General features: G+C 42.2%; 4 protein-coding genes across 4 annotated transcripts; 2 read left to right on the forward strand and 2 right to left on the reverse strand.

The window, feature by feature from the left end:
- Positions 1-1,648: 1,648 nt before the first annotated feature.
- LOC123119851 (myosin-3) lies at positions 1,649-3,438 on the forward strand. Its single transcript, XM_044539794.1, has one exon. The coding sequence runs from the start codon at positions 1,692-1,694 to the stop codon at positions 3,279-3,281; it is 1,590 nt and encodes a 529-aa protein (XP_044395729.1). The 5' UTR covers positions 1,649-1,691; the 3' UTR covers positions 3,282-3,438.
- A 2,374-nt stretch (positions 3,439-5,812) lies between these two features.
- On the reverse strand, positions 5,813-6,592 carry LOC123119852 (probable histone H2AXb). The gene is made up of 2 exons (XM_044539795.1): positions 6,298-6,592; positions 5,813-6,200 (listed from the first exon to the last, which is right to left on the reverse strand). The coding sequence occupies exons 1-2, from the start codon at positions 6,487-6,489 to the stop codon at positions 5,979-5,981; spliced, it is 414 nt and encodes a 137-aa protein (XP_044395730.1). The 5' UTR covers positions 6,490-6,592; the 3' UTR covers positions 5,813-5,978.
- Positions 6,593-7,197: 605 nt separating this feature from the next.
- Positions 7,198-7,866, forward strand: LOC123124474 (uncharacterized). The gene is made up of 2 exons (XM_044545089.1): positions 7,198-7,491; positions 7,567-7,866. Exons 1-2 carry the CDS (start codon positions 7,225-7,227, stop codon positions 7,717-7,719), a joined length of 420 nt encoding a protein of 139 aa, XP_044401024.1. The 5' UTR covers positions 7,198-7,224; the 3' UTR covers positions 7,720-7,866.
- A 526-nt stretch (positions 7,867-8,392) lies between these two features.
- Positions 8,393-10,714, reverse strand: LOC123124475 (uncharacterized). The gene is made up of 5 exons (XM_044545090.1): positions 10,558-10,714; positions 10,179-10,480; positions 9,384-10,074; positions 9,226-9,306; positions 8,393-9,152 (listed from the first exon to the last, which is right to left on the reverse strand). The coding sequence occupies exons 1-5, from the start codon at positions 10,573-10,575 to the stop codon at positions 8,553-8,555; spliced, it is 1,692 nt and encodes a 563-aa protein (XP_044401025.1). The 5' UTR covers positions 10,576-10,714; the 3' UTR covers positions 8,393-8,552.
- Positions 10,715-19,841: the final 9,127 nt, after the last annotated feature.

Genomic DNA, 19,841 nt, shown 5'->3' on the forward strand with positions numbered 1-19,841 from the left:
TGCACTAAAGTGGTTGTACTAGCTATGTGGTTTGTTTTTCACTAATGTGTATTTGAACCATTGAATATGTTTAACTATAACAGTGGTATGAGGAAGACAAAAAAAAGTGATTGATAAAATGGTCTATGTTGTTCTTCTCACTAACTTGATTTTTATTGTTTATTTAAATCCTTCATTTTAGAAGAGAATTAAATAGATGTTTCACTTGATTTTATGTGTTATTATTGGTCTAGGGCCAAATGATATTTTATGTAGTTTTCTTATAAAGAATGCTTTTATATTTTTTCCTTCTTTCCACCGTCACGCTGAATATTTGGATGTACTGAATAATACGTCTTTCAGTTTCAAACTTTTTGTCTTAGTGGTAACAGCTAATCAAACTTTCTCTAGCTTTAACAAAAATTATATTATTATTTCTCAATTCAACCATAGCTGACATAATTTGCATTGTTCACTGTAGCAAAAAATTAGGTAGATATTTATCAGCTTAGATGTATTCTGTTCTTTAAGATGAGGCTGGGCATGGGATAACTTTTTCCATTGCGACACACCGTAAGGTCTTTCGAGAGTAGCGTGCTAGAGTCTGATGATGAAGCTCATTGCCTTGAGATTGTCATGTTTGTTGTCATGTTTGTCGTGAGGTGGACAATGGTGGCCAAGAGAGTGGTAACATGGATAAGTCACTTGGAGCGTGCAAGGATTTTTTTTTGTCCCGTTACAACGCACGGGCATATGTGCTAGATCAACATTTTTCTAATACATGATCAATATTTTTGTACACACATTTAACATCATTCCGATGCTTGATTAACATTTTTTATTTAAAATTTCAAATACTCGATTGTCATTTTTGAAATGATGATTTTTTTTTCAAATGCTTGTATTAACATTTTATGAATAAACAATTATTTTTTTCACACACATATTAATTTCGTATAAATTTTATGTATACATGACAAACATCAACTCTAAGTACATTTAACATTTTTTTTAAATGTTTTATGTAAAATGTTTATGCAATATATTTATTTAGATTATTTGTATGTATAAACAAAAGTAAAAATAAAAGGAAAATATGAAAACAGAAAATGATAAAAAAGGAAAAAATTAGGCAGTGGCCTCCCGCCCACTAGGCCGGCCCATGCGCTCCCGTGAAACCCTCCACTTTCTTTTGAGGGGTTTTGGGTACCGTCAAGTGGGCAGGCCAGACCCAACAAGATAATTGGAATCTGCAGCCTATATGATTAAATCGCCTAAATCTAACACCCATTTCCCTGGGGACCTCCTATTCGGCTACCTGTAATCTAAAACAAGAGCATCAGTTTTTTTATAGGAGAAAAAAACAAATAAACAAACAAGAGCAAGCCAAGCACCGGAGATTCGCTCGCACGGGCTATTCCTTCGCTCTGCGTCACACACGTATTTTCTGGCCTGCGATTCAATGCGCCGCGGCACGCGATAAGCCTACGCGCTACGGCTCATCTAGGCCGTCCGTTCGTTTCCATTCAAACCCTCTCGCCCACCCAACGGTCGTCTCGCAGCATCTCTCACCCACGGACCCACCATTACTTCTCTCGCAGGCATGTGGGCCAGCAAAACGGTGGACCCAAGGGTCAGCGAGACGCTCCCGCTGCATAAATCCGCACCGGGAACCGTCTCATTTTCAGCCACACGCGAACCCTAGGATAGACATGGCCAAGAAAAAGTCCTCCTCCGCCGCCGCCGCCGCCGCCAACGGCAACGACAACGGCAACCAGGCCGCCGTCGCCGCCAATGGCAATGGCAACGGAAACCACGCCGCCGCGTCCAACGGCAACGGCAACCACGCTGCCCCGGCGCCAGCGCCGGGGATGGAGGAGAAGCGGGACTCATCGCCGGTACGGGACCGGAAAGCGGAGCAGCTAAAGACGCTCAACTCCATGCTCCTCAAGGAGGCGGTCGAGCGGCGCGGCCAGGTGGCGGCGCTCACGGCGCGCCTCGAGGAGATCTCCGCCGATGGCGACGCGCTCGACGCCGCCGAGCGCGCAGTCGCGCAAGCCGCCCTCGCCGCGCCCCTCCGCGCCGCGGCCGACGAGGCAGCCGCGCTCCGCGCACGCCTCGCCGCCGTCCAGGACTCCCTCCGGCTCGCGGAATCGAAGGCCGCGCTCGAGGCGGGCGCCAAGGACGATGCCAGCGCGCGCCTTGAGGCGGTCGCTGGGGAGAAGGCACGGTTCCTGAAACTTCTCCAGGTCAAGGAGGCGGAGGTGGCGTCCATATCCAAAAAGGTCGCGAGCCTGTCGGCCATGATGGCAGAGTTGGAGGCCAACAATTCCGAGCTGTTGAGTCAGAATGGCGAGCTCATGAAGCAATTGGAGGAGACAAAGGAGGCGGTTCGGGTGGTCTCCTGCCAGAAGGCAGAGGTGGAGAGAAGCTTCCAGGAATTCAAGAAAGAATCTGAGGCGTTCCGGGTGGATATGGAGGGGAAGTTGAAGGCGAAGGTGGAGGAACTGAAGGTGCTGGGATCCAAGAAGGCTGAGATGGATGCAAGGGTGGCCTCTTTGGAAACAGAGCTCGCATTGTCTGTGACTAAGACAGGGGGATTAGAGGCTGAAGTGATGGCAATGAAGAGGGAGCTTGATTTGTTGAAGGGCAAAAGTGATAAGCTTCAATCAGAGGTTGCTGAAGCAGAGAAGAAACACAGCATGTCTGCAGAAGAGGTTGAGAGGCTCAGGATGGAACTGGGTGTGTTGGTGAAGGCAAAGGAGGTTGCTTCCAAGGCATTTGATGCTGAGAAGACTGAAATCGTGAAGGAGTTGGAGAGCCTCAAGAGGAAGGTGGAGGAAATCCAGGCTGACAAGGAGGCAGCCGAGGGGGTGACACGTGAGAAGGATGCTCAGACCGTTAAGCTGAGGGCTGAGTTGGAGGAGCTCCATGTTTCCATGTCACAGCTCCAAACATCATGTGATGAACTTGATACCAAGCATTCAAGCCTGCAGCGCGAGAAGAATTCAGTTCTGAGAGCACTGGATGCTGAGAAGGCTGAAGCAGGGAAGCTGATGTCGAAAATCAAGGAACTGGAGAACTGCAATGGTAAAATGGACAGTGAGATTGGAGAGTTGAGGATGGCATTGAAGGAAAAGAATGGGAAGATCGAAGTCCTTTCCAATGAGGCTGAGGAGCTGCAGCTCGCAGTGGCTGAAGCGCAGAAGAAGAACAAGGGTGGTATCTGGGCGTGGGTGTATGCCGCCACCACCACCATGGTGGCCGCAATCTCCCTGATCTATGCTGCCAGGGGCCATTGAAGGAGTGCACTTTTCTTTTTCTTTTTTCTATGTTGTTCCTCTATTTGCATGCTAGTATGCCACTCGAAATGGTCAGGTTGCTATCTTAGCTGCATCACATATGATGAATCGGCTGGTACTATGCAATGAAATCAAATTTTTGCTTGCATTCTGGTAATACGTTTGTTCTTGTTGCTGTTGATGTTCATGTGTTTCGTCTTTGAAGTTCTGTAGCATGATGATTGCTGGATGTTTTGCTGTCAGGGCAAGCATTAGGGGTATATGTGGATTTCCTGTTGGTGTCGTTTTATCATATCGGCTTGCATGATGGACCTTGAGCTGGTAGGATGTTACAGTTGTTACTTGGCCAGTGCTGGGATGTGTTAAGTGTGCAAGATGCTTTGTTATAGACTTCTTCCAGTGCTTAGTGATAACTAAACTGAGAGTTGTATTCTCTCATTTTTAATTTGCTACTTTTTGCATTGGCACTGCCTTTGCATCATGAGCAAATATTCGTGCATTTTTGCACAGAAATGTAGTTGTACGGCTGTGGTGATATATCAATAATATGTTTCCCATTGTAACAACTACTGTTTTAGTTGTCCTGCATTTGCTCATGTGTGTAGAGAAATACAAAGAAGGGCATTTCTCAACCACTTTAAAACACTATGAAGAGGGCCAAAAGGGATCTCAACATCACTTCAAAGTTGACAAAAGCACAAGGAATTGTCTCCCTTTGAAGTGTTACTACATAGCACCAAGTTGTACTGCATCTTCCTGGGATACGTTGAGGTGAGCTTTGGGTGTATTGCATGAGTGTTGATCGTTCATATAGGTTAGATGAAGTGTTACATAGCACCAAGTTGTACTGCATCCTCCTGGGATACGTTGAGGTGAGCTTTGGGTGTATTGCTTGAGTGTTGATCATTCATATAGGTTAGAAGATAATTCAAGTTCTCGTCAAAGAAAAAGATGATTCAAGCGAAGAAAATAGGGTCGTATTAGACAGTAGTATATACCAGAATACAGAGGCACAGAACTACGCTTTGTCTTAAGGGTTGCGTTGTGATAATTTACGCACTGCACTTGATTCAACCGACTCCCTGCTCTGTAATTTACAACCAGGATACTCAGAATAAACAAAGACTACACATTATCTTGAGATGATCTATAGCAAACAGAAAAAATAGACGAATTCTGAAGCTGGGAAAGAAAACAGATTATCTTGAGATGGAAATTATTGCGTGCTCGCTATATTGCTAAAAAATGATTGGTCAGATGGGTAACAAGTGAACAGCTTGTTTGTTCTGTGCTTACTACGTATATTGCTAGAATTATTCTATGCATGACTGCTACTTCCTCTGTAAAGAAAAACACTCTTATATTTCTTTACGGAGGGAGTACATTGTAGAGGATTTCTGGTCTGTGTTGTGTTGGCATCCTGGAGCCCCGAACCAACTGAGGATTACTAAACAATTTATGCTGGTAATGCTGCAAATTGAATTTTCGATCATATTGTCGTGAAACATTCAGGAAGTTTGCAAACATCTTTTTTTGGGGTGGAGGGGAAGAAGCTTACAAACTTACTTCAAAGAAATAGTACCGTCGCACTTCTGAATCTTGCCATGACCGAAGATATGCAGATGTTTCAGTGCTAATTTTTTTATTTTATTTTTTGAAACAAGGCGAAAGATTTGCCATTTTCATTAATTAAGAAGAAGATTAGACATAGTTCCGCCAAGCGGGAGAGTACAGATCACACATCATCATGAGTTACTGTTGGGGTAAACACCAAATAGCTGAGCTGAACAATCACATTTGCCAGCAAGAACAAACTTGGGCATTCGCTTAACAGAAGAACGCCCACGGGCCAGAGAGTAATCCACAGAATCACAACAGTCCAGCGCCATTCATTAATCAGACTAAACAGATCTAGCACCTCCGTTTCATGCAGATTAACAAGACTTTTTCATTGACAAATCACAGGGAGTAATAACGAGAACTAGATTGCTAGTATTCCATTCCAATCGGATTCATCGTCGATACACCAAACAAAACATTCACCCAGAACTAATCCAACAACCTAAAGCATCATCATACTAGAAAAACAGTACATAGCTACCTTGCAATTATGAATTCAATGTGCTAGTTGAAACAACTTCCACTATGAAAATGGCATCATGGGATGAACAGTATGATGTGCTCACTATATTGCTAAAATGATTGGTAACATCTTACTGTTTCTTGTATCCTTGTTAGTCTGCAAGATTCTACGCTTGACTGCTACATTGTACAGGATTTCTGGAGGGGGTTGTCTTGGCATCCTGGAAGTTTATCCTGAAACTGGTGAGAAATAGTACCATCGCACCTTTCTGAATCTTGGCGAATTAGGCATGACTGAATACATAAAGACTGCCAGAAAATACTCTCTGGAACGACAACAGGCCATCAACATTCATTCAGACCAAAACTGTAAAAATATGTTTTCACCATTCATTCCGCAACATAAAGATCAATAAGATGTTTTCACGTTGACATATCACAATGAGTAATAACAAGAACCAGATTGCTAGTATTTCATTCCAACCAGATTCATCATTGATACACCAACCAGATCATTGACCGAGAACTAATCTAACAACCTAAAGCATCGCCATACTAGAAAAAGAACAGAGTCCTCAAATCTTCTGTGATGATGCTGGTTTGATCTGCGAGACTCTAGAACTCCTGGGACGCGGAGCCGATGTCGCCCTTGCCCTTGCCGACCTTCTTGGGGAGCAGCGTGGTGTGGATGTTGGGCAGCACACCACCGGCGGCGATGGTGACCGCGCCCAGAAGCCGGCTCAGCTCCTCATCGTTGCGGACCGCCAGCTGGATGTGGCGCGGCACGATCCGGGTCTTCTTGTTGTCGCGCGCAGCGTTGCCGGCGAGCTCCAGGACCTGAAGAGAAGAAAAACAAATAATCGAATACCCGTGAGGGGACAGAACAGGAGAATGTCCATGGGGAACGAAACGCGGAGAGGGTTGATGCGGTTACCTCAGCGGCGAGGTACTCGAGGACGGCGGAGAGGTAGACGGGGGCGCCGGCGCCGACGCGCTGGGCGTACTTGCCGATCTTGAGGTACCTGGCGATGCGGCCGACGGGGAACTGGAGGCCGGCCTTGGAAGACCGCGAGACGGTCTTGGACACCGCCTTGCCCTTGCCCCTCCCGCCGCCAGCAGAACTCATCTTCTCGTCGCTACGAACGGTGGACGCGCGTGTACGGTGGTTGCCGCAGAGATGGCCGGAGTCGGACAGATTGTCGAGAGAGGGAATGTGGAGATGGTGTGCCGGCGGGGGCGGTGGTGTGATTATATAGAAGGAGGAGGTGGTGCGTGATTGGTGGGGAGGGTTAGGCCGCGGATCGGTGACGTGGAGGGGCCCGATGCCGTCGGATGGAGGACGAGGAGGGGAAATTTGGGGGGGGTGGCGCGGATCGGGAGTTTGGAGGGAGACGGAAAAGTTTGGAATGGAGAGTGATTAGAGGAGGGGAGAGCACGGGAACTCTCTCGGTTTGGGGTGTTTCGTCCAGGATGGGCCCATGCGTCAATGGCTTGTTGACTTACTGTCGTAGCTGGATCACATGTGACACGTGGCTAACTGGTTCACATCATTTGGGTTGGAATTCACGGATTTCACTTTACAATTGAGGCAAATACACCAATGGTACAACAAGTTGCACTTGATGACCACTTTGGTGCTTGAAGTTGAAAAATACACAAATCTGGTGCATAAACTTGTGTTTTGGTGCACGTACAGTTCAAAACCCAGATGCGGCCTTGTACGACGCCAGCTGGGCGTGACAGCGTGGCGCAGTCCTGCTTGTCAGTGGCTGGAAGCCATCATGCGGGATGAAGCGTGCATTGTTTGCAGATACCCCCCTCCTTTTATGTGGATTATCTCAACACGTCCCCGAAGCACGTTATGATCCCAGTTCCCAAACCCACGTTCCCGAATCACGGCGGCGGCGGCGAGGCTTTTCAGGCCGCCGGCGGCGAGGCGTTTCAGGCCGGCGGCGGTGCTGGTTTTTTCAGGCCGGCGGCTGTGCGGGTCTTCAGGCCGACGACGGCTGGACGAAGGCGGCGGCCGCCATGGCTGTTATGTCTGGGCGCCGGCGACGAACGGAAGATGGGCGGCGGGGCCAACCCAAGGTCGACGAATGGAAGATGGGCGGCGATCACATCATCACAGGTGTTGAATCTCTCCCCCCATCTCTCTGTCTCAGTAGGGTAGTACACTGAAAGGGGATTTTTTTTCGATGTTCAGGATGTGGAGGTCCCCAAGTTTGATTTTGGGCTGCCCAGGAACCAGTTTGATGCTGAGAAAGTTGCCCAGGAACCAGTTCGATTTTGGGCTGCCCAGGCACAAAATGCAGAAGAAGATAATGTCAAGGATGAACAAGGAGAGACTGGACTGTAGGATAGGATGATTCAGTATTCTGTTTTCAAGATTTTTGGCCTGTGATTGGAAGTGATCGGAAGTGTAATGGATGGAGTAATTGATGCATGTACTGAATATATTATTTTTCAGCATTTTGAATGGAAACGTTGCTTTTGAGGTGCAAAATTCAGTAATATGCTTCTATTTTGCTTCAGCTGAGGTTTGCACAAGTATAATAGGAAAGGGAACGGTTACATTTAACATGATATAAGATGTATACAGTGGATCATTAAAAGTAGAATAGGCCTCTCATAGCAACGATCATGAGCGTACATACTAACTAGACAGCAAAACGTGTGATACTAAGGCCGCGTTCGGATTCCCTCCGCTCCGCATGATTAAGGCCATAATTTGTGGAGTTGGTTAAAGCTCTGCGGAGGACTGCCGAACGCGGCCTAAGATGCACATGAAACAGACAATATGTATATTTTGTCAGCCAAATAGCCATGATGTATATTGATGTTTGCAGGCACAACAAGATGCATTTACTGTTTTCAAAATGCTTTAACAGCACAAGGACGAACTATGAACAACACAGCAAGATGCATATACTATTTGCAGGCACAGCAAGATGAATATACTGCTGGTAAAATGCATAAAAAGGCAAACGGCAAGGGCTTATCACAGCAAAATTACCACTGCAGCACCATCTTAACACGATCACAGTACATATCACTTCAAATTAAGTTCAGTACATATACTTGTAAACGAAAGGCTTCGGGCCAAGTTCAGTACATGCAAAAGATAACTAATGGGTTCAGACCAAGTTCAGGCCAATTTCATTCATGAATTTCATGTTTTGAATTTGTGCATCACTGGGATAGGAAATCATGAGGCCATTCATCATCAGGTGCATTTTGAGTGATCAGAACTTCTTCCTCGGCCTGCATGAAATTTGCTGCTTCAGTCCAAGTTCTACTAGATCCATCATCTCCAAAACGGAGGTTGTAGAAGCCAGGAGCTGCAGCTCTTGCTCCTCTAGCCACATTTGCTCCTGTAGCATTGTGGCCTCCTCCTCCTCTTGCAACATTCCCTCCTCCTCTAGCATTGTGGCCTCCACCTCCTCTTGCAATATTCCCTCCTCTAGCATTGTGCCCTCCTCCTCCTCTTGCATTGTGGCCTCCACCTGCGCTTGTATTGTGCCCTCCGCCTCCAGCAACATTTGATGCTCCTCCTCTTGCATTGTGCCCTCCACCTCTTGCAACATTTGATGCTCCTCCTCCTCTTGCATTGTGCCCAGATGCAGCATTTCCACCTCTTGCTCTAGATGCAGCAGTTCCACCTCTTCTGATCCTGCCCCTTGTCATTGCTGTGGTCATTCTGGGAGGAGGAATTTCTTCTCTAGCATTTGCTATGAAATTTGACTCTGGTAGAGGACCAAAGTCTCTAACACGTGGATATACAAACCTCTCCTAAAGGCACATACAACAGACATGTTAGTGCATATTACACACTAAAAGAAAGTAGCAGCAAATAAGTCAGTACCTGCTCCTGCATCATGAAAACCATAGAGTCAGGAGTTTGTGTTGGATCAAGAAATGGCCTCACAGTATGTGGCATTATGTTCTGCAAAGGTTAGGTACCAATATTAGATATGTAATCCAATGAAGTAAATTGAAAGAACAAGATAAAAAATGCATTACAGCAACAATGCCAGGGTCATCAAAATCTTCCTCTACTTGTTTTGCTGCCTGCTCATTTTGAATGTCATTAACATGCTTGTGGTGACCTTTCTTGTTATGATTAGGTGCTTTACATATAGAGCAGTGCATGGTAGACCCTGCCTTGGTAAGCTTTATCCCCCCATTCTTGTCTTTCTTCTCTTCTGGATCTTTCTTTCTTGTTTTTTTGGGCCTTCCCATCACTTTAGTGTACAGTGGTGGGTACACGTCAATTCCATGCATTTTTTCCCAGTGACCTTTGTCCCTCAGTGGCATTATGTTGTACGCATAGGCCTTCTTGTAGCTCTCAACAGTATAGCATGGATGCACCAAGCTTTCAGGCTCAATTCTTTCATGCCTAGCACATGCAACAACATGATGACATGGTATTCCAGACAACTCCCATCTTTTACAGTCACAACTGTTCATGTTGAGATCCACCAAGTATGTGTTGTTAAAGGATTTTACTTGGAAAACCCCTTTACCAGCTTCTTGGACCATACAATTAGCTGCCCACTCGACAAACTTGTCCAACTTCTTCTGGATCTTTGGACAAAGTCTCCCTGTCCACTTGTCTGACTCTCTTTGCTTGCTAACAATTCTGTTGGTTAACTTGATGTGCATGTTGTCCAATGCTGACACAACTGGTAGTTCTCTTGCCTCAAGTATGTAACTGCAATTAATTGGGAGTGGCAAACAAATAATTTAGTTGTACTGCAATGTGAATGATAGTTGCAGAAAATTTTGAATGTGAAGGAAGACAAGTGAGGAGCTAACCTGTTGAATACCTCTGACATGTTGTTAAGCAATATATCACACTTGGGGAATGGGTTAAAAAAGGCCTTTATCCATGTTCTCGGTGCCTGTTTCTCAACCCATTTGTATGCAGCCTCACTATGTGACTTTATCTGGTCCATATTCTTCTGATATGCAATGTCATTGGTGGATCTTGCTATCGACCAAAGATCATTCTTCAACTGCTCACCCTTATGCACTTTGTGGAAATTTTGGTATAGATGCCTAACACAAAATCTGTGTTCTGCATGTGGGAATACCTTCTGCACAGCATTTATTAGACCCTAGCAAGAAAACAAATTAAGTAAGAGCAATGTCTACATAAATGAAAGCAATGTCAAGAGAAATAACAAGTAGTTACCTTTTGCTTGTCACTCATGATTGTGTAGGATGATGAGTTGCATATATTAAGATCACCCTTCAAAGATGCCAAGAACCATTCCCAACTGCTAGTACACTCTACTTCACACAAACCGAAGGCTATGGGGAATATACAATCGTTTGGGTCAATGCCTACAGCTGTCAACATGTTCCCCTTGTACCTGGTCTTTATATGACAACCATCCAAAAAAATGATGGGTCTACAACCAGCAAGCCACCCTCTCTTACAAGCATCCAGTGACCAATAAAGAGTGGAGAAATGGTCTCTTGTCACTTTAGTTTTCTCATCGGTCAATTCCTTTGTGCAAAGGAAAAAATGTACTGCCAGGGTTGCTTCTTCTAAGCTCTTGCCCATAATCCCACAACGACTTGTATTGGTCATCATCTTCACCCCTAATCTCACTAACCGCTGCCCTTCTTGCCCTTCCTAGCTTGCTTCTCTTTGGAATCATGTTGTACTCAACCTGCACTTTATCTTGAAATTTCTTCAGAGACATTTTCTCATTGTCTCTGAACTCGTCTTTGAATTTTCTAGTCAGAAAAGGTGCAGTCAACACCTTCAGATCCCAAGCCTTGGTGCATGTGTGTACTCCATTAAACTTCTTTATGATGATGCTATTTGTCCTGTTGTCCTTGCCTGCCTTAAATTGCCAAGAGCATCCTGGTTTGCACACTACAACTAATATAGTTGTGGTATTCCTTGTCTTCTTTAGCTTCACTCTGTTTCTAACACTGTAGGCACTTATTGCGAGTCTCAGTTCCTTCATGTCAGCAAAAACCATTCCAAGCCTGAAGGTGGGTGCATTCAAATCAGTAGCTGAGTTAAATGTTTTGAAATTGTACTTCAACTTCTCATTCTCTTCTTTGGATAGATCCAAGTGAGAGTCATCAAGTGCATCTTCTGGAAGTTCTGCTTCTATCTCTAGTATGAACTCCCTCTCTCTGTGATCATCCACATCCTTGTCCACATTCTCGTCAAACAAATCATCATCCCCCACATCTGGTTCGAAGTCACTGTCATGAAATTCCTCATCGGTTTCTTCTTCGATGCCTTCATCTTGTTGGTCTGTATCACTGCTCAGAGATCCTTCCTCAATTTCTTCATCACCAACACCAGCACCCGAGGAACTACAACCTTCACCAAATGAAACAAACCTCCTAGTTCGCTTTTCTCTATTCTGTTTTGCACTGTTAGCAAATTCTGTGAAAATTACCTCTTCTGTAAAGCTAACATTTTGTTTCCCCTTGCTGTCTTTGATTGGAGTGATAACCTTGGGCAATTCAGGAACTCCATAAGCCATGACATCATCTCCAGTAAGTGTTTGTAGTGTACCACCATGGTCAATAATGAGGAGCAAATTTTTGTGCTCAATTGTTGCACCAATCATTAACAGTATGTCAGCATCACATGTAATCTGCTTCAGACCGTCTGCTACTGACTTGCCAGGTTGACACCAATATATGTCATGCTTGGAAACACCTCTGTCATAGCTCAACTGCGTCAGGAAGTCATCAATCCACATAATAGACCAAGTGTCACTATCACAATTGTCAAACCAATTCACTTCAAAGTCAAGATATGTCATATTGCTTCCACTACCACAAAAGAAACCCTTGTGGTGTATTTGGACAGTAAAAAGTCCATCAAAAGGCCCTACAAATTTAGTCAGCACATAAGTTCAGCTAACAGATAAATGCATATGCAGTTAACACAACAAGTAGAAAAACAGAGAAATGAATATGTATTTTCAATAAAGAGATAAATGCATATTCAATTAAGAAAACAAATTTGTAAACTAAACCTATCTAAAATGATTGTTATCTGAAAGCTTAAACAGAAACTATTGCAAGAAAAATTTCATGTTACAATCAGGTTAACTACACACTGTAGAAAAAGTTCAGTTAACACAGTCCAAAAAATTCAGTTAAGTCGTTGTCCAAAAAATTCAGTTACATGCGTACATTCAGTTTGAATTAATCTCCCATATTACCTGCACACATTGTTAACCTTACGGGCAAAATATTTTCCCTAACCATAAAAAGGAATCCACTAACAAGGTTAATCAAGTCTTGTTAACAAACTCATTCCGAATAACATGGAACCGGAGAAATTTCGAATAACACTATGTTACCTCAACGGGGATATGCAGATCCCCAATAATAAGAATATCATATCTCTTCTTGACATAGGAAGAGGAAATTCAAAACCTCCAAAAATAATTGATGGAATTTTTCCAATAGAATTGATACTGTGGACTTGAGGTTGTTTCCTCGGAAAGTGTACCGTATGCTCATTACCATTAATATGAAAAGTGACATTGCCTTTGTTGCAATCAATAACAGCCCCTGCAGTATTCAAAAAGGGTCTTCCAAGAATAATAGACATACTATCGTCCTCGGGAATATCAAGAATAACAAAGCCTGTTAAAATAGTAACATTTCAACCACAACAGGCACATCCTCACAAATACCGACAGGTATAGCAGTTGATTTCTCAGCCATTTGCAAAGATATTTCAGTAGGTGTCAACTTATTCAAATCAAGTCTACGATATAAAGAGAGAGGCATAACACTAACACCGGCTCCAAGATCACATAAAGCAGTTTTAACATAGTTTCTCTTAATGGAGCATGGTATAGTTGGTACTCCTGGATCTCCTAGTTTCTTAGGTATTCCACCCTTGAAAGTGTAATTAGCTAGCATGGTGGAAATTTCAGCTTCCGGTATCTTTCTTTTATTAGTAACAATATCTTTCATATACTTAGCATAAGGATTCATTTTGAGCATATCAGTTAATCGCATACGCAAAAAGATAGGTCTAATCATTTCAGCAAAGCACTCAAAATCCTCATCATCCTTTTTCTTGGATGGTTTAGGAGGAAAAGGCATGGGTTTCTGAACCCATGGTTCTCTTTCCTTACCGTGTTTCCTAGCAACAAAGTCTCTCTTATCATAACGTTGATTCCTTGATTGTGGGTTATCAAGATCAACATTAGGTTCAATTTCTACATCATTATCATTACTAGGTTGAGCATCAACATGAACATCATCATTAACATTATCACTAGGTTCATGTTCATTACCAGATTGTGTTTCAGCATCAGAAACAGAAATATCATTGGGATTCTCAGGTGGTTCAGCAATAGGTTCACTAGAAGCATGCAAAGTCCTATCATTTTTCTTTTTCTTCTTTTTAGAAAGACTAGGTGCATCTACATTATTTCTCTGAGAATCCTGCTCAATTCTCTTAGGATGGCCTTCAGGATACAAAGGTTCCTGAGTCATTTTACCAGTTCTAGTAGCCACTCTAACAGCATAGTCATTATTCTTACTATTCAATTCATTGAGCAAATCATTCTGAGCTTTAAGTACTTGTTCTACTTGAGTGGTGACCATAGAAGCATGTTTACTAATGAGTTTAAGTTCACCTTTAACTCTAGACATATAATCACCCAAGTGTTCAATCATATAGGCATTTTGTTTTAATTTTCTACCAACATAAGCATTGAAGTTTTCTTGTTTGACAATAAAATTATCAAACTCATCTAAGCATTGGCTAGCAGACTTATAACGAGGAACATCACCTTCATCAAATCTATAGAGAGAATTTACCTTTACTACCTGTGTCGGGTTATCAAGACCATGTGTTTCTTCAATAGGTGATGAATTAAGATCATATGTTTCTTCAACAGGCGGTAAATTAAGACCATGTATTTCTTCAATAGGAGGTAAATTCTTAACATCTTCAGCTTTAATACCCTTTTCTTTCATAGATTTCTTTGCCGCTTGCATGTCTTCAGGACTGAGAAATAGAACACCTCTTTTCTTCGGAGTTGGTTTAGGAATAGGCTCAGGAGTTGGCTCAGGAGCTGGCTCAGGAAGTGCCCAATTATTTTCATTAGTCAACATATTATATAATAAAATTTCAGCTTCATCCGGTGTTCTTTCCCTCAAAACAGAACCGGCACAACTATCCAGGTGATCTCTGGAAGCATCGGTTGTAGAATATTCTCAAGTATTAGCAGTTGAGTTGTCAATTCAACCACACCTGGATAACTTAATATCTGCAACAAAGTATTTAGTAGCAAAGTAATATGGAAGTAACGGTAATGGTAGCAAAGTAATATTTTTGGGTTTTGTAGTGATTGTAACAGTAGCAACGGAAAAGTAAATAAGCGAGGAACAATATGTGAAAAGCTCGTAGGCATTGGATCGGCGATGGAGAATTATGCCGGATGCGGTTCATCATGTAACAGTCATAACATAGGGTGACACAGAACTAGCTCCAATTCATCAATGTAATGTAGGCATGTATTCCGAATATAGTCATACGTGCTTATGGAAAAGAACATGCATGACATCTTTTGTCCTACCCTCCCATGGCAGCGGGGTCCTAGCGGAAACTAAGGGATATTAAGGCCTCCTTTTAATAGAGTACCAGACCAAAGCGTTAACACATAGTGAATACATGAACTCCTCAAACTATGGTCATCACCGTGAGTGGTCCCGATTATTGTCACTTCGGGGTTGCCGGATCATAACACATAGTAGGTGACTATAGACTTGCAAGATAGGATCAAGAACTCACATATATTCATGAAAACATAATAGGTTCAGATCTGAAATCATGGCACTCGGGCCCTAGTGACAAGCATTAAGCATAGCAAAGTCATAGCAACATCAATCTCAAAACATAGTGGATACTAGGGATCAAACCCTAACAAAAATAACTCGATTACATGATAAATCTCATCCAACCCATCACCGTCCAGCAAGCCTACGATGGAATTACTCGTGCACGGCGGTGAGCATCATGAAATTGGTGATGGAAGATGGTTGGTGATGACGACGGCGACGGATTCCCCTCTCCGGAGCCCCAAACGGACTCCAGATCAGCCCTCCCGAGAGAGTTTAGGGCTTGGCGGCGGCTCCATATCGTAAAACGCGATGAATCTTTCTCTCTGATTTTTTCTCTCCCGAACACGAATATATGGAGTTGGAGTTGAGGTCGGTGGAGCTCCAGGGGACCCACGAGGCAGGGGGGCGCGCCCCCACCCTCGTGGACAGGGTGTGGGGCCCCCTGGCCTTGATTCTTTCGCCAATATTTTTTTATTATTTCCAAAAATAATCTCCGTGGAGTTTCAGGTCATTCCGAGAAGTTTTGTTTCTGCACATAAATAACACCATGACAATACTGCTGAAAACAGCGTCAGTCCGGGTTAGTTCCATCCAAATCATGTAAGTTAGAGTCCAAAACAAGGGCAAAAGTGTTTGGAAAAGTAGATACGACGGAGACGTATCACTAGGTGACATTAGGTTTTGGTTGATGTGTGTCTTAAGGTGTTATTTTAGTACGAACTCTAGGGCTGTTTGTGACACTTATAGGAATAGCGCAATAGATTGATCAGAAAGAATAACTTTGAGGTGGTTTCATACCCTACAATAATCTCTTCGTTTGTTCTCCGCTATTAGTGACTTTGGAGTGACTCTTTGTTGCATGTTGAGGGATTGTTATATGATCTAATTATGTTATCATTGTTGAGAGAACTTGCACTAGTGAAAGTATGAACCCTAGGCCTTGTTTCAAAGCATTGCAATACCGTTTTCGCTCACTTTTGTTACTAGTTACCTTGCTGTTTTTATATTTTCAGATTACAAAAACCAATATTTACCATCCATGTTGCACTTGTATCACCATCTATTCTCCGAACTAGTGCACCTATACAATTTATCATTGTATTGGGTGTGTTGGGGACATAGGAGACTCTTTCTTATTTGGTTGCAGGGTTGTTTGAGAGAGACCATCTTCATCCTACGCCTCCCACAGATTGATAAACCTTAGGTCATCCACTTGAGGGAAATTTGCTACTGTCCTACAAAACTCTGCGCTTGGAGGCCCAACACAAGTATACAAGAAGAAGGTTTTGTAGTAGATATCAAGCTCTTTTCTGGCGCTGTTGCCGGGGAGGCTAGGTAAGCGGCACTCACATCCCGTCAACGAAGCTCTTTTCTCGCGCCGTTGCCGGGGAGGTTAGTGCTTGAAGGTATATCTTTAGATCTTGCAATCGAATCTTTTAGTTTCTTGTTTTATCACTAGTTTAGTCTATAAAAGAAAACTACAAAAAAGAATGGAATTGAGGTTGCCTCATATGCTTCATCTTTTTAATGTCTTTTGTGAAAATGATGGAAAGGAAAATTATGCTCAAGTGTTAGAAGAAGAAGTCTATAAAATGTTTGGCATAAAATCTTTGTATGATGAGCATGATTGCAATGTTGTTAGTATGAATTCCTTGAATATCCATGATGTTAATGATATGGAAAGCCACAAGCTTGGGGATGCTATGTTTGATGAAGATGATATTTTTTGTCCCCCAAGTTTTGATGAGCAAATTTATTATGATAATAACATGCCTCCTATTTATGATGATTATGTTGATGAAAGTGGATTTGGAGAGGTGATGACTTTATTTAGTGATGAATCCACTATTTCAAAAGAGGTTCCAATTAATTATGAGAACAAAGTTGCTATCTATGATGATTATTGTGATGACATGTATGCTATAAAGAATAATGATAACCATGAAACTTGTCATCTTGATTTTAATTCTCAATTGGATTGTGCCTCACGTGATAGTTATTTTGTTGAGTTTGTTCCCAGTACTATGGATGAGAATAAATTTGCTTATGTGGAGAGTAATAAAATTTCTATGCTTTTGGCTCATGAAAAGAATGCTTTATGTGATGGTTATATTGTTGAATTCATTCATGATGCTACTGAAAATTATTACGAGGGAGGAGTATATGCTTGTAGGAATTGCAATAATATCAAGTTTCCTCTCTATGTGCTTAAAATCTTGAAGTTATGCTTGTTTTACCTTCCTATTCTAGTTGATTCTTGCTCCCATAAATTATTTGCTCACAAAATCCCTATGCATAGGAAGTGGGTTAGGCTTAAATGTGCTTGTCATATTCTTCATGATGCTCTATTTGCGTTTCAATTCTTATCTTTTATGTGAGCATCATTGAAATCATCATGCCTAGCTAGAAAGGCAATAAAGAAAAGCGCTTGTTGGGAGACAACCCAACATTTACCCCTACTGTTTTTATGTGTCCACATAATTAAGCTACTGTAGTAATCATGTTTTATATCTTTTGTTTTAATAAAGTGCCAAGTAAAGCCTTTGGGATAGTCTGGATGATAGTTGACTTGATTCTGTGCAAAAAAGAAACTTTTGCTCTTAGTCCAGGAATTTTGAAAATTTACTGGAACGTGCTTTTGATCTGATTTTTTACACAAGATTGATACACAAATTGTCTAGACTGTCCTAATTTTTTGGAATTTTAAGAGTTACAGAAATATGATTTCAATTCAGATCTTTACAGTCTGTTCTGTTTTTGATGCATAGCTTGCTTGTTTTCTAGTTTCTATGGCTTATATTGCTTAATATAAATTGTAGAAATGATAGGGTACAGTAGGCATCATGTGAGAAAAATTATGAATCTTGTCTTGACAGTACCAAAGTGAATGATTTGTTTTATTGTACTAACGGAGCCCACGAGTTTTTTGTTGAGTTTTGTGTTGTGAAGTTTTCAAGTTTTGGGTAAAGTTTCAATGGACTTCGGAATAAGGAGTGGCAAGAGCCTAAGCTTGGGGATGCCCAAGGCACCCCAAGGTAATATTCAAGGACAACCAAGAGCCTAAGCTTGGGGATGCCCCGGATGGCATCCCCTCTTTCGTCTTCGTTCATCGGTAACCTTACTTGGAGCTATATTTTTATTCACCACATGATATGTGTTTTGCTTGGAGCGTCTTGTATGATTTGAGTCTTTGCTTTTTAGTTTGCCACAATCATCCTTGCTGTACACACCTTTTGAGAGACACACACATGAATCGTGATTTATTAGAATACTCTATGTGCTTCACTTATATCTTTTGAGCTAGGCAATTTTGCTATAGTGCTTCACTTATATCTTTTGAGCTAGGCAATTTTGCTATAGTGCTTCACTTATATCTTTTTAGAGCACGACGGTGGTTTTATTTTATAGAAATTGATGAACTCTCATGCTTCACTTATATTATTTTGAGAGTCTTTAAACAACATGGTAATTTGCTTTGGTTATAAATTTAGTCCTATTATGATAGGCATCCAAGAGGGATATAATAGAAACTTTCATATAAAGTGCCTTGAATACTATGAGAAGTTTGATTCCTTATGATTGTTTTGTGATATGAAGATGGTGATATTAGAGTCATGCTAGTGAGTAGTTGTGAATTTGAGAAATACTTGTGTTGAGGCTTGTGAGTCCCGTAGCATGCACGTATCGTGAACCGTTATGTAACGAAGTTGGAGCATGAGATATTTTTTGATTGTATTCCTTATGAGTGGCGGTCGGGGACGAGCGATGGTCTTTTCCTACCAATCTACCCCCCTAGGAGCATGCGCGTAGTACTTTGTTTCGATGACTAATAGATTTTTGCAATAAGTATGTGAGTTCTTTATGACTAATGTTGAGTCCATGGATTATACGCACTCTCACCCTTCCACCATTGCTAGCCTCTCTAGTACTGCGCAACTTTCACCGCTACCATAAACCCACCATATACCTTCCTCAAAACAGCCACCGTACCTACCTATTATGGCATTTCCATAGCCATTCCGAGATATATTGCCATGCTACTTTCCACCGTTCCATTTATTATGACACACCTCATCATTGTCATATGGCTTTGCATGATCATGTAGTTGACATCGTATTTGTGGCAAAGCCACCATTCATAATTTTTTTATACATGTCGCTCTTGAGTCATTGCACATCCCAGTACACCGCCGGAAGCATTCATATAGAGTCATATATTGTTCTAGTATCGAGTTGTAATTTTTTAGTTCTAAGTAAATAAGAGTGTGATGATCTTCATTATTAGAGCATTGTCCCATGTGAGGAAATTAAAAAAAAGGAGAGAAAAGGCCAAAAAAGGAGAAGGCCCCAAAAAAGAGAAAAAAAGAGAAAAGAAAAAAAGAGAGAAGGGGCAATGTTACTATCCTTTTAACACACTTGTGCTTCAAAGTAGCACCATGATCTTCATAATAGAGAGTCTCTTATCTTGTCACTTTCATATACTAGTGGGAATTTTTCATTATAGAACTTGGCTTTTTATATTCCAACGATGGGCTTCCTCAAATTGCCCTAGGTATTCATGAGCAAGCAAGTTGGATGCACATCCACTTAGTTTTTCTTTTTGAGCTTTCATAAACTTATAGCTCT

This window comes from Triticum aestivum, chromosome 5D (genome assembly GCF_018294505.1).
Source record: "Triticum aestivum cultivar Chinese Spring chromosome 5D, IWGSC CS RefSeq v2.1, whole genome shotgun sequence".
Classification (NCBI taxonomy): Eukaryota; Viridiplantae; Streptophyta; class Magnoliopsida; order Poales; family Poaceae; genus Triticum; species Triticum aestivum.